The following is a 13,986-nucleotide window of genomic DNA, read 5'->3' on the forward strand; positions in this document are numbered from 1 at the left end:
ACTGAGTAGCCAATGGGGACGCACCCCTGAAAGTCCCGCCTACCTGGGACGTTTGTGTCAGAATTGAAAACAAAAAATCAGGGAGCGCAAATGAGAAAGCTTCAGCGAGAGCAAAAGTCTGATCATTGAGAAAGAAGCAAAGAGAACTGCAAACACAAAGATGTGTTAAAACAAAGAAAAAAGACTTATAGTTTGCATGATTACACAAATGATTTGTTTGCAACTTATAGTTTTATTTTTTAAATTACATTTATTTTGCTTGACTCAGTTTTTTTCCCTCTTAAACTCTTAGTTTTGCTTGATTCTGAGAAAGTGTTGCTTTATCTTTATGAAACAAAACTAATCCCATAGTAACAGATGTATTGTGTTGTATTCAACGATAGCAAAGTGGTTCAAGAGGAAAGGATTAAAGAAAGGTTAATTGTTCAATCCTTTCTTCTGCAACCACTTTGCTATCTTTGAATATTAGACAATACATTTGTTACAGTATACATGTTTAATTTTATAGGTGATTGTTATTACATAGTATTTCAAATGTTTAGGAAATATTTTAAATGTATTCAAATTCAGGGGGATTCAAGATCTTCATAAAATAAGCGAAACTACTACTTTTTTCCCTTTTTAATTAATATTCATCAAGCATACATTTCCAGGCTACACATGTTCCTTCTATGGACCAAACCTTAATGGCTTTGCCTTTCTCCTTTATGTCAGCTTTGGTTTTTAAGAGGATAGATGTCTGGCACTCTGACCTATTTTTCCTTTTATCTCTCTCTTCCTGCCAGAAGCCGAAGAAGCCACCACCGCCTTCAAAAAGCATCGGTGAGTAACACTTTACATCCTGCTGCTCATTAAAGGCTATCAACTCAATGCTATAGTTGGAAGTCGTGCTCCTCCATGTATCTTTCAGTGGAACTCCCTGTTCTCACTACTTAAGCTCACTTTGAACACATTTACCTCATACTGCTTCAGAATATGCAGAATTGAAGTCTCTTTCTACTTTGAAGCCACAGCACATTTCATGGTAACCCATTATTTGTTTTTTTTACCAACCTTAGGATTAGTAAGTTACCTGGGCAATTATCTTATTTCTGTCTGTCTAGAAGTAGAATATGATGGACTTGAATCAGAGTTTGTGATCATTATTTATTGATAGTGTTTGAATCACATCAGAGAATACCAGTAGAACAGAGCATGGACTTTATAAACAAGGATATGATGAACTCTGAGAGCTGCATATTAGAAGACTATTTATAAAAAAAGAAGCTGCTGTATCATGAAGGTTAAGTGACCACTCTACCAGATCTTAAAAAAACAAGACGTGCTTTACGCGGACATTCTATTCAGTGTGTTGCACAAAATAAAAACCGACTTATCTTATCCCAATGATCTTATCTGACTTTTACCAAAGATAGAAAAAGAGACAAGTTAATGCATTCATGATGGTGGTAAAGCTTAGCTCCAATGTAATTCTTGAATTGCTTCCAATTTCTGTCACAATTATAAGATGAGTGAATCTCAATTTTTGTTATACTTTCATAAATATAGTTATTTGAAGTGTAGCTCCAAAAGCATTATAATGGTTCTGTCCCCTTATGCCTGAAAAAAGCTATATCAGGGTCAGGCAATTTTGAAAATATTTGGCAGTGTTTTGAAGTGTGAATTCCATTCGCTGATTACATTTGGACATTACCAGAATGACTTTGCTAAAGAGGCAGGTAAGAGCCGGTCACGAGTAGAGTACATTTTGGGATGTTTGACTTCAGATAAATAAAGCTAATCCAGCACCTTGAAATAAGAGGCAGATGTCAAAAACGTTTTACCATGTTCATGGTGTTTAAAGTGTATTTACATTCATTTGGAGAATTTGGAGAACGCTTCATCATATACTTCAATTATGAATTTGTTAGTCAACGTTGTAATCATTTTACTTTAGAATGAGGTGGAACTAGAAGTGTTTCAGGAAAGTTTTGGTATCAGGATAATATAAATTAAGTAGGACATAATGCTCATTTTCAGCTTCATATCCGTATTTAGTGCCTCTACTGGGACATGTCTCCATGCTTTAATGTTCAAAAAGCTCTTTATTTTTCTCATACTGCCTGTGCTGCAGCACCTCTTTTCACCCTCTGTCTGAAACCAGAGCCCAGTCTGCTCTGATCAACGGCTTAGAGATGTCCTGTCCCTTAGCCTACCACATACAATGTGTTGGAGCACTAGCCAATAGAACAACGAGGGTGACATAGTGCACAAAAACCTATATAACACACTACAGGAAAGGGACAACCACAATAGGGGTGCAACAACTAATCGATTAAAATTGCCAACTAATTCAGTCGTCGATTCATTGGTGACGTCATCACGTGTGTTTTACGCGCCGTTAAGCTCCAACGTTATCGGTCTTTTTTAAAGAGGTCTATTTAAAAAATATATGTCATATGTATTATACATACACATTATATCGCAGTCTTAGTGTCGCCAACTCGTTTCTAACATGCAAAAAGACCAAACAATGCGTCTGATGTATTTTCGATCATGCAACACACACACGGCGGGGATGGCGGAGAGAACTAAGCGCTCCGAGGTGTGGTTAAATGTCTTGAGGTGGACAATGCTCGTTGCCAAAAGTGCAATAAGAGTTTAGCATGTAAGGGCGGTAACACGAGCAATTTGTCTGAACATTTGCACCACATCCAGACGCAGAAATGCACCGGGTTCGACTGTCTTTCTAGTAGCTCTGTAGCCCCATCCACGAGTAACGTTTCCACGTCAGGTGTTATGTATGCTAGCAGCAACACACGGAGCTAACTCAATTATACAAACATGGGCTAATGATTAGAGGTAACTGAGTTATTTAGTTTGTTAAAGTTTCAGCTATTCTGTTTACAGTTCTGTCATCAGATTATTTAATACGATTTGTTAAAACACTGTTGTTTCTTTTGATGTGAAATATTATTTATTTAATTTAAATAAAAAGCAATGTTAATTTTGTTCGCAATTTGTTTAGTTAATTTAATAATATATGTATTTTTGAATCAAGTATTCATCTTTATTGTCTTCATTGTTAGTTTCCACATGCCTAAAACAACCTCAAGCTAAATCTAAAAGTTGATGGCTAAATAAGAGCGTTTGAGAAATTGTGCAAGGCAGAATAGTGGATTAATCGTTTCATTAATCGATAGATTCATCGATTATCAAATTAGTCGTTTGTTGCAGCCCTAAACCACAACAAATTCAATAGGGCCCATTTAAAACGAGATTTCAATCCTAGCATTAAAATGTTTTTTTTCTGTCCTTTCTTGGGAATTAAATCTCCAGGGCAGGCATTTTCAAAGTCATACAAAGGCCGGAATTGTTCAACTCAATACTTAGAAAAAGTTTCCCTGGAAAGCCCAGTCCCTAAACCCCCTGTTCTCCAGTTGTTGTTTAATGAAAGGCAAACGCATAGTCTCATGGTTCTGGGTGTTAAAGGGTTATCAGCACAAATATCCAACATTTGCAAAATGCACTCTTGCATCATTGCCTTCATGTCGACACAGGATGTTTGCGTTCATGACCTTCTTCCTGCCGTGTGGTGCAGTTTGCTGTCTGTATGTCTGAGACGTCTGAAATGATGCTATACCTGCAGAGTATTATGTGCCAGAATGGGATAGATGATTATTCTGTAACTGTCTCTCGAAGCCTGTTAGCGGTGTGTGTGCTGCTGTGTGTCAGAAAGCAGTTCTCTTTGTGTAATTGTGCTTGTGAAAGTGTGTATCTTTCTTCTCATTGTCTGTTGAGTGTAAAATCTGTCGGGCCAGACAGACGTTGTGACGTTGTGACGTTGATTGGACCATGTTTCGTTTTTCAGCACTTAAGCCAGAGGTTCCAAGTGTGGACAAGAAGCCTCATCCCATCAGGCCAGAGGACAGAGGTAGGATCCTCCACCTTTCCTCACACCCATCCTCACCCTACATATCACACATTAGCATCTCATGTTCTCTTTTTGACATCTTTCCCACTTTGGAGCACTCTTTTCCTGACGCACTGGGCAGTGTCACCACTAACTCCTCTATCGACCTGTGGAGGCAGTACACAGAGACCATTTTCCATCTCGTCTCCATTTTGCCTTTGGTAGTGTTTGTTTGAACTTGATGCTCTGCACTAAATTAAGAGCACTGTTGTTCGCAGAAACAGATGTTCTTTTCCATAAGAATAAACAAAATAATTAGTTTAAATGCTTCAACGAAAAATGGTCTTTTCCTAGGTTGTAGCTAACGGGTTATGGTTAGAGAGAATGTAAGCTCGTTTGTTATTTAATATTAAAGGCAAAAAAGTAACTTTTACACATTCAAGTTTCTTGCCAAAAACGTTGTACCTTCGGCCCATTACACACTTTTACCAAACACAGGTTGAATCCATCCATCCTCCTGAAGATTCAGTACAGATTTGTTTTTCACAATGTTGCAGTATAAAGTGTACGTCATTACAAAGCCTGCCTCAAAAGTAATGAGTGTAGCTAAAACAAATGTGCATTAATTTTGACCGTAGTATTAAATGAAAAAATTAATAATACCCAATAATGATCTTTCTGAGTAATTACAAGCACATGTCCCCATCTATACACAACATATATGCGTCATACATTTCACTGACCTGAAAACAACAGAGTTAAAGACATATATTTGCATTTAAGAAATAAAATGTTTAAATAAAACAGTTTGAGAGATAAGAGTGTCAATCATTGAAAAATGTACATGTGTAACAACACTGCAAACACACATGGTTATTTTGAGGTTTCATTATGAATTGTAATGTAGCAATTACAATGACATATCTACTCTGCTCTGTCGCTCAGGGCTGACCACCAGGCACACACACACACACACACACACACACACACACACACACACACACACACACACACACACACACACACTTCAAAGACCTGCGTTTATTCTGACATCTCTCACATTCACACACATTACGTTTCTTTCCTTCATATCAGCTTACATTTTAATATGTTCTGGCCTACACGTTCATTTAATATTATATTAAATGAACGTGTATATTATATACATCCATGGCCTACACATTGACAATAATAACGCAGATTTCTCCGGATCTGTATTAAGTACAAGAACCTAAAAACTTGACTTACTTTTACTTCCATCACTGTGAGTCACCTACTTCTTTACCTCAGGGTCTTCTTTCTGCTCTTTTTCTATCAGTGACATCCAAGCTTCAGCGTACATCATCTGTTACTCATGCTGTTCTCCTTCCAGGTGTGAAATAATGATCGTACTCAAGACATTGATGCATATGCCCTTTTCATTTTAGCACTTACCTCCATCCCCAGTAATTCAACTCTCAAAGAAGCATTATAAGAGGGACTTTCTAATAATACTTCTTTGAGACTTGAATTGCTGTGTATTCAGTGCCGTTGTGATATTGCAGCGATGTGAGTGAAAAGTGCAGAAAGTACAAATAACTTTTGCAATTTCATTATTAATTATTACTATTTTCTCTCCCAATACATTATTATTAATTATATATGAGTTCATAACCACTCATAGTGTAAGCCATTCTTCATATTCCATACTGCATATTCCTCTGTATACTTTCTGTTCAATGCTACCTCTTTTGTAACTGCACAGCTCTTCCGCTTTAAATTCTGATATACTCCATATATTTTAATTCTCGGAGTAAACCGTTGTTTTCCTATTGTAATTCCCTTTTTATATTTTTAATAAAAAATATGTATTATAATTAATGTGTCCCTTTTTCACAATTTACCAAAGCAAATTCCTTATATGTGAAAAAGTACTAGGCAACACACCTGATTCTGAAATGTTAATGGCTTACATAAGTAGATCAGCCAAAAATATTTAAAGAAAATAATGTTCTTGGAGTAACAACAATTTTATAATGATTATGGTATTGGTAAAAATATAATCTAATAAGGCAATCCAACGATAGGTAAATACTGTAGGGCAGCAACGGTTTGACTCAATTAGAGTGATTCTATGTCACGTCATTATACAATTCCTGTTTTTAGCATCAATCTTCAAACTTGAAGTACATTTAACAACCGAGTTTCCTATTGCTTCCACCATCAACAGCTGAACTAAGTCCCCTCTCTTCTTAAACTATCTCCTTCATCCCTCTGGCTTTTTATTCTCAGTGCCAGCTAAGCATATTAGCCTCAATTTCATTAAATGTCATTTCCAACTTGCAGGCTAGGCGATGTCAGTTAGCATAAGTCATTCATCTCAGCCACACGTGTTAAACATGCTAAACCTCCCTTTCAGATGCAAATTAGATTGAGAGTATAGAGAATACAAATCACACATAAAACTGATCTGACAATCATTAACTGCGAGCTACATCAAGATCCATTTTCCTCTTTCATGGCTGAACAGATGTGTCCCGCACTTCTTAAGACTCCAAAAATAGAATCAGTTAGAGAATTCATGGAGTTTATAAAGTATCAGTAATTGTATACATGTATATACATTTCCTAGTGTGATATCAGCAATTAAATAAACTGTCAGAAGTATATATAAAAAAAAAATGACAGTGATTTCCATCTTATTTCCTTCAGTTATGAGTTATGAACCTCAGTTTTATTTGTTCTATGAAGGCAGAGCGGCAGGCAGATTTCTCTCCCAGATATACAATCACATGCTCAGATTATGCATTATTTGAATAAAACGGTGATTGCAGGGCTATTTATTTCTTGTGTAAAAAAAATATATAGAAAAGCAGAACAAATGTATTTCTCAAGCACTCTTTTTTTCTTCTACGTCTTCGTGGTTCCAAAAGCTCCACGTAAATAATGAACCGTGGAAATACTTGTATGGTTTTCTGTGCAACAAGGCAGGGATTCTATTTAATAGACAACAACCTCTTTCATAACTACTTGGTACACAGCTTAGTAAAATCCTTGTTTATAATTGGCCGATTTGGACATTCTGCGGTTGCTTTTTCTTGATAGCAGACAGAAGAGCAATTTTTGTTTATTTTGTTTAGTACTTTATCTTATGCTTGTTTCATTTATTTTTTTAATATATATTTTTTTACTTTTATACATCTTTTTTATATATCTTTTAATTGATTTTAAAATGGAGCAATTGTCACATTGTTACCGGGTGGTCAATAAAGTATTCTAATGTGATGAATATACTAATACGCTGAGTCACAACCAAGTGATTTGGAAAACCAGTCACACAACTTACTTTGTTGCCTAACAGACATTTATTCAAATGAAAATCTATGAGATAATTACTTTGTAAAGAGCATGGAGGCTTTGTTCAGCCGCGGACTCGTTTTATCAGCAGACAAGCTTGTTGAACATTAATTTGCCCTGGTTGTTTCAGTGCTGCACAAAAACAAATTGACTTTTGTGCCTCAGACATAAAACAATGTACCTCAGTTGCTGTGTGTAATTCTAGATGATTGCAGGAATGTTCTCTTTGAAACTGTCAACAATAAAGCCATTTCTCCTCTTTACTCTCGGTTATATGTAAGCTTGGTCCATCTTTCTTTTTAAAAATCTCCTCACTGTTTTCCTCTGTTTCAGTTGATAAGCCTACACTAGAACACAAGCCATCCAAGCCTGCAGCGCCAGTGGTACCGCCCAAAAAGCCGGTCCCCCCTCCTGGGAAAGGCAGGCCGGGGAGCCTCCCACCAAAGAGGCCCGACAAGCCTCTCGCTCCATCGCCAAAGTAAGTCTAATATTCATCTCCTAGTCCAGCTTCTGTTCATCCATCCTGCTGTGCGCCTTTCTGATCATCGCTGAACCCTTTTCTCTAGTGTCTTTCCCCCCACACATCACTCCTGTCTCTTGTATTTTATGATTACTCATCCACTTAAACATGAAGGTTTTCCCTAGAAATGTTCTGTTGAAGGACCTGGAAATTAGACAACACTGACCTTTTTGATTCCTCTGTATACAGTAATGTTTTTTCATAATTGTTTTATTTTGACCTCTTGTCTCTAGGCACAATGGAGAGGTGCCTTCCACACGACTAAAATCAGAGTTTGAGCCATCGTTGCCCACCAAACCCAAAACCCTGTCTGGGGACTGGGGGGAGAAGTCCTCGGATGTGGGTATGTACAGTGTGCGCTTACAGATTATCCAAGCCCATATTACTGGGGTGATTTGTTTTACTTGATATTAGGTCAATTCATGATTTTTAACTACAGAAGGTGAGCTGAAAAAGAATGCTTCACAAATATTAAATAATGTGTGTGACTTCCATTAAAACCTACATTGATTTTTGGGGTGACAGTAGCTCAGTCTGTAGGGACATGGCTTGTGAATCAGAGGGTGGGCTGGTACTTGGAGCAAGGCAGTGCCCATGAGCAAGGCACCACGGCAGTACACAGGAGGATAACTGGGACCTTTAGCAACGTATAATGCGACGACAGTCTATCGATGGGGAGCAACAGATCGCAGATTTGCCGGCTAGCAAGTAGCAACTCCATGCAGCACTACTGAGCATGTTAGCTTAGCTTGTTTGCCTTAGCTAGCTGGGGAGCTTTGAGCTCGTCAGGCATGTTCCAGCAGCTCCGCCTTTTGCCCTTTTTTGGATAAGGAGGGGGCAGGTGGGAGTAAGATGCCGACGTCACGGCCAACATTGCACCGACCGGCTCCGCCCACTTTGGGCTTCTCAGCAACTCTGTAGAATCCTATGGGTGGCGTCACAGACACAACGTCCATTTATATATACAGTCTATGACCCTAGTAAAGTGTTTCTCAAAGTGGGGGGCGCAGAGGCATGACAGGGGAGGCGCTAGAGAACAGGAGGAAAAATGGTTATGAAAAAAAAAAACATAATTTGGAATATTATTGATTCGAAGATAATATGATACAGTACAAGTACGTCTGGGTCTCTGTGTTTCATTCAGCTCGGCTCTGTGTGTGTGGGCTCATTTGTGTGAGAGAGAGAGAGAGAGAGAAGACGAAGGAGGAGAGAGTGAGAGTGGTAGAAGAGAGAGAGAGATAGGAGAGAGAGTATAGAGAGAGAAGAGAGGAGAGAGATAGATAGTATACATCGTATATAGCTAGGTATATGCTCATCGCTCTCATCTATATTCTCTCTATCTCGCTATCCCCCTCTCCTACTCTCTCTCTCTCTCTCTCTCTTCTCCTCTCTCCGCTCTCGCTTCGTCTCCTACTCTCTGCTCTCGATCTCTCTCTCTCTCTCTCTTCTCTCTCTCTCTCTCTCTTCTCCTCTCTCTCTCTCGTCTACTCTCATCTCTCTTCTCTCTACGCTCTCTCTCTCTTCCTTACTCTCTCTCTCTTCTTCTAACTCTCTCTCTCTCCTCTCTGCTACTCTTCTCTCTCTCGTCTCTCTCTATCCTCTCTTCATCCTCTCTCTCTCGTCTCTCTCTCTCCTCGCCTCGCTTGTTCCTCTCGTTCTCTCTCTTCTCTGGCTCCTGCATTCGTATGAGCTCTAGCGAGATCGATCCTCGCGAGAGCGCCCGTTTTTGGTTGCTTCTTCTTCTGTGCTAGCGAGCTACGCTAACGGATATAAGGAGCTTTTTCAACAACAAGGTGAAGGGAGAGTCCTCTCCTGTCAGACTGAGACGCTCAGTGAACTAAAGGACTCTCTGAGTGTTTAGATAGTTAACTTTAGTCTAAGTTATCTCAGTGGGTCTCAAACGTTTTGGTCACGATTAATGTAAACAATTATTTCTGAGGCACACGTTTATATGATCATTATAGTTACAAAAAAATAGGAGAATAAATGAAAAACAGGTATGAAATACTATATGACAGTAAAAAAAAGAATAAAGGGGAGTGATTTGTAAAATATCCATAAAGAAAAAGTAAATCTGTTTACAGTTTTAACTTCAATATTTAAAAAACAAATCTTCCCGGGGGAGCATGCCCCCGGACCCCCAATGTGAGGTCCACACACCACCTATAAAAATAGCACTTTACCCCTGCTTACACCTTTATGCCGTGAGCTGATTATCGAGCCTTCATTGTAACAGTCGCGGGTGTACTGTGTATTTGCATTGGGATTGTTGCAGTAGAAAATTCCACTGTAGCGCCCGGTACATTAATTGGAAACCCTAAATGTTTGAGCACCCTCTATGAAACGTCAAGCTACCCCACAGCACCCCCAAAAGAAATCTCTGGCGCCGCCACTGAGCCTGCAACGCCGTTTTGAGGAAATGTGCAGTGCAAAACAGGCTCATTGCAGCCACCAGACACACTTTTCTGCCAAATATCAGCATTTTCTTTCTTTTCATTTTTTTGCAAAGTGGCAAAGTATTATAACTTATTGTTCTAGCAAAGGGATTGCACAATTGTGTTATGTATTTATTCTTTTGACCACACAGACTTATGGAGCATTGTTTTATTATCAATGTTCTACCAAAGTGATTTTCTTATTTTTTTGAAAGGAATGCTCACGTTCATATTGATGTATTTGAATAAATGTTAACTTGGCCCATTACGTGACTATTTGTGTTGGGGGGGCCCCACATTTTTCTTTTTATCCAAAGGGGGGGGCCTGACAGAAAAAGTTTGAGAACCACTGCCCTAGTACTAGGATGGGATAAATGCAGAGGTCGACTTTTACAGTGTGTGCTGTATGTACAATGTGCATCCATCTGTTCTCATGATGCATCTATCTACTACTCATGTTGTAGAAAGCAACTGAATAATTGTTAATTGTCTTATTCAGAGTTTTACACTGATGGAGACAGAACGTTATTAGTGAAACAGCAGAGCATTGGTAACAACAACCCCACAACACATCAATATGAAAATGTGTTTCTGATAAAATGGTAAAAGACAAGCAGAGCTTTAATTGGCATAACGTACAATAATTGAAGCAGAGCTCAGTGAAGGAGGTATGAGGGGATTGTGAAGAGGAGCAGCAGCAGACATAATTGAACAGATAAACAGTTCAGAGGCTGCCATTTTGAGAGAGGGTGGGGGGAGAGAAGTGTTTATTGACAACCGAGGAAGAAGAAGGTGCAGAGAATCTTTGACGGATTTAATGGAGTTTTCTTAATGTTTTTTATCTGAGAGTTCTCTCTTAGGTGACAAAGCACTGCTAAAAGCCCACAGCGCTCACCAGAGGACAGTCTGACACCCTTTGTGAAACATGAAAACTCAATCTACCCTGCAATCACAGGCAATGCTTTCTGCCAGCAGCACTTTAACACTGTGTACTGCAAAGTGCTGTTACTCAACAGTTGCTAAAAGGTTTCAGTGTTGTATAATACATTTGGGAGTGATTGATTCTTCCCTCTGTTTAACTTTGTTGCATGCACTAGGGCTTGTTTCGACTTAAGATTTTTCTAGGATACCAGTAGTCGTCAATTCAGGAAGTTAGGCACCTACACTATAGCTGTGTATATAACAAATAAAGCCTTTGAACTTTTCATTATCCTTAATGCATGTCGGAACAAGCAGCGAGGACACACACGATGTACATTTTAATTCATTATTAATTTATTCTCTCAACATAGTATACAATAAATATGGCAAACAAATAGATAATACACATCAAACAAAATCCCTCATCATTTCTCAATTATTATTTTTTCTATATGAGGCATTGCTGTTTCTATAAGTATATTAGTGATAATACATCTTTATGTACTCTGTTGTCCTCAATTTCTCTCGTTTACAAACATTCTGTTTAATTAGTTATTTAGTTCCAGTTGTTTGCACTTTGCCTCATTCATGGTAAAAAATAAAAATAGTTGCAGGCAGCCGCGGCGCCAGGATTTCAATTTTGGGTGGGCCAATGTAATTTCGGCTGGGCCTATTCTATTAGATGTTTCTCGTTAACAAAAATAAAAAATAAATAAATAAATGCCTGCATATCATTGTAGGCAACTGTGTAATGCATATTTCCTATAGTAAAGACACTTTTTCTAAACCCTTCTCTTTTAAACATGTTCACGTATAAGAAGCTTAAATATTATTTAAATGATTAAGCGGCACGCTGCAATGAGTGAAATTTAAATGTTAAAGCCTACTGCATGTTTTTTTGTTTTGGTTCACAATACATTGATACATTTAGAAAACAAAGAGCATACAACGGCAGAATATGGAATAATGAGCGAGCACCTGATGTGTGTCTGTGTGGTTAGACCGCAGCCTGCTGTCCTTTAGCGGATCTAGCGAAGTGAGCGGCCGTGCGTAAATGGCACTGGTTCTCTGACGCGGCACTTTTCAGAGGCTGCAGATTTATCATTAGGCTACTTCCTTCTGATACTGCAGAGATTTCATACTAAAGCAGCTAGGCAGCAGATACTGTTTCACACTCAGAAGCTTTGCTGATTTGGACATGTGAGAATGATGTCCAGTAAAACTTTTAGGTGTTCCCGATTTTTCTCAATGATCTCTCTCTCCCTGTCGGCCCTCTGGGTTGAGTAGCTGATGGAGGATGGTTCCATGGTCAGATTTCTCGCACTATCTGTAGTTTGTATTTCTCTCCATAGCTATTGCATGAGCTGCGCTGCATTCGTGTTTACTGAGAGCATAGTCGATGTGTTTCCAGTCCCTGTAACCATGGCGACTGATTGTATCTTCTCCGCCGGCCCCGCCTCTCTCACTAAAATGCCAGCACATTTTACAAAACACACTGTCCTTGCTAATACTATACTCCAAGAATGTGTACTTGTCATACCAGTGGGCAGCGAAGCTCCTTTTTTCTTTTTGTCCGAAAAGTGTCTGAGGGTACTTTATGAGCTTTGGCTGTGTAGCCGCCAGGTCATCTATGGCTGAGAGGTCCGGCACTGGGAGGCTATTTCCTGCCCTTCCAACGGATGCTACGTCCCGCAGAGGGACTGAGCTCAGCGGGGGCACAACATGAAACACACTCTCGTCTCTCTGAGGCGGCACCTGCTGTGAGGATGATGAGTGTGGTGGTTCCGGCGGCGGCGACTCTGTTCTTACTCTTTTAAAAAACCTGAACATCGATTGTTGTGACATTGTTAGTGAGTGCGGTATATTTGTTGTATCTGTCCAGTCCACTGTACTCTTTTGTTTGCGCGTGGCCGCGAGACGTTCTACGATGTGTTTGCTCCCACGCATCGACTACGAGTTCGGTCCAATTCACATTTTACGTTGCCTGATTACGTTAATTCATGTTGCTTTTAATTTTATACATTTTTATAAAGGGAAACACATGTTTGCTCTTATTTAATTATTTAATTTTGATAATCAAAAATAAAAATGTTGGTAAACTATATTTTCTCACAGTCATTTTTGATCAATGAATGGGTGGGCCCAGTGACAGAGTGGGTGGGCCTAGGCCCAGTAGGCCCACCCATAACGCCGCGGCTGGTTGCAGGGTAATGAAAGAAAAGCATGTAAAAGTGATGAAATGCTCCACTCTGTTTCCTTCCTCATGTCTCCGTTTGGTCTTCCTCTTCTCACAGATCTGATGAGTTTTGATGAGCTGTCGTCTAACTCGGAGAAGCTCTCTCACCCCACCGCTAACAGACCAAAGATGCCTGGCAGACGGCTGCCCGCACAGTTTGGTGGAGGAAACTCGGTGAGAAAACACACAGATAAATACAATGATGATGATAACAAAATGTGGAGAACTGTTGTGGTCCTGTAGATGCATTTTCATTGTCATATACACAATGTCATGTCATATTGCTGTTACAGACTGATAGTCAGGTGTTGGAAACATTTCAACACAATGTATTCATGTTATGGTTAGGCAATATGGCAATATTAAATTGGGACTACATATCGTCTTATATTTTAAATATTGGCATATCGTTTAGGGATGCCAGAAACTGACCATGATCAAATTCGAAAATCGGATAGCCCTGGCGAATATTAATCGATTATTCTGCTAGTGTTTTGTTTTGATTTGAGTTTTGTGTTTTTGTATATTGTACGGCGAACTTGAGAGTGCCTATACAAAATAAAAAATAAATGCATTATTTCATATTTTACGCTTATGCTTATAATCCTTTTTTTCAGATTGCAGCAACCATTTGTAAAAAGGTTTA

At 39.0% G+C, this 13,986-nt stretch overlaps 1 protein-coding gene across 3 annotated transcripts in view; it reads left to right on the forward strand.

Moving 5' to 3' along the window:
* The window catches only part of cd2ap (CD2-associated protein), an 82,982-nt gene that overhangs the window by 54,261 nt on the left and 14,735 nt on the right, over positions 1-13,986 (forward strand). For 2 of the 3 annotated variants that reach the window (XM_034150416.1, XM_034150414.1), the window contains 5 exons: positions 786-822; positions 3,851-3,913; positions 7,562-7,706; positions 7,982-8,091; positions 13,399-13,514. In XM_034150416.1, the coding sequence (XP_034006307.1) occupies positions 786-822; positions 3,851-3,913; positions 7,562-7,706; positions 7,982-8,091; positions 13,399-13,514 (471 nt within the window). The remainder of the gene's footprint in view (positions 1-785; positions 823-3,850; positions 3,914-7,561; positions 7,707-7,981; positions 8,092-13,398; positions 13,515-13,986) is intronic. The other variant, XM_034150415.1, reaches the window with a different exon arrangement.

The sequence above is a fragment of the Trematomus bernacchii genome, unplaced genomic scaffold (genome assembly GCF_902827165.1).
Source record: "Trematomus bernacchii unplaced genomic scaffold, fTreBer1.1, whole genome shotgun sequence".
Lineage (NCBI taxonomy): Eukaryota > Metazoa > Chordata > Actinopteri > Perciformes > Nototheniidae > Trematomus > Trematomus bernacchii.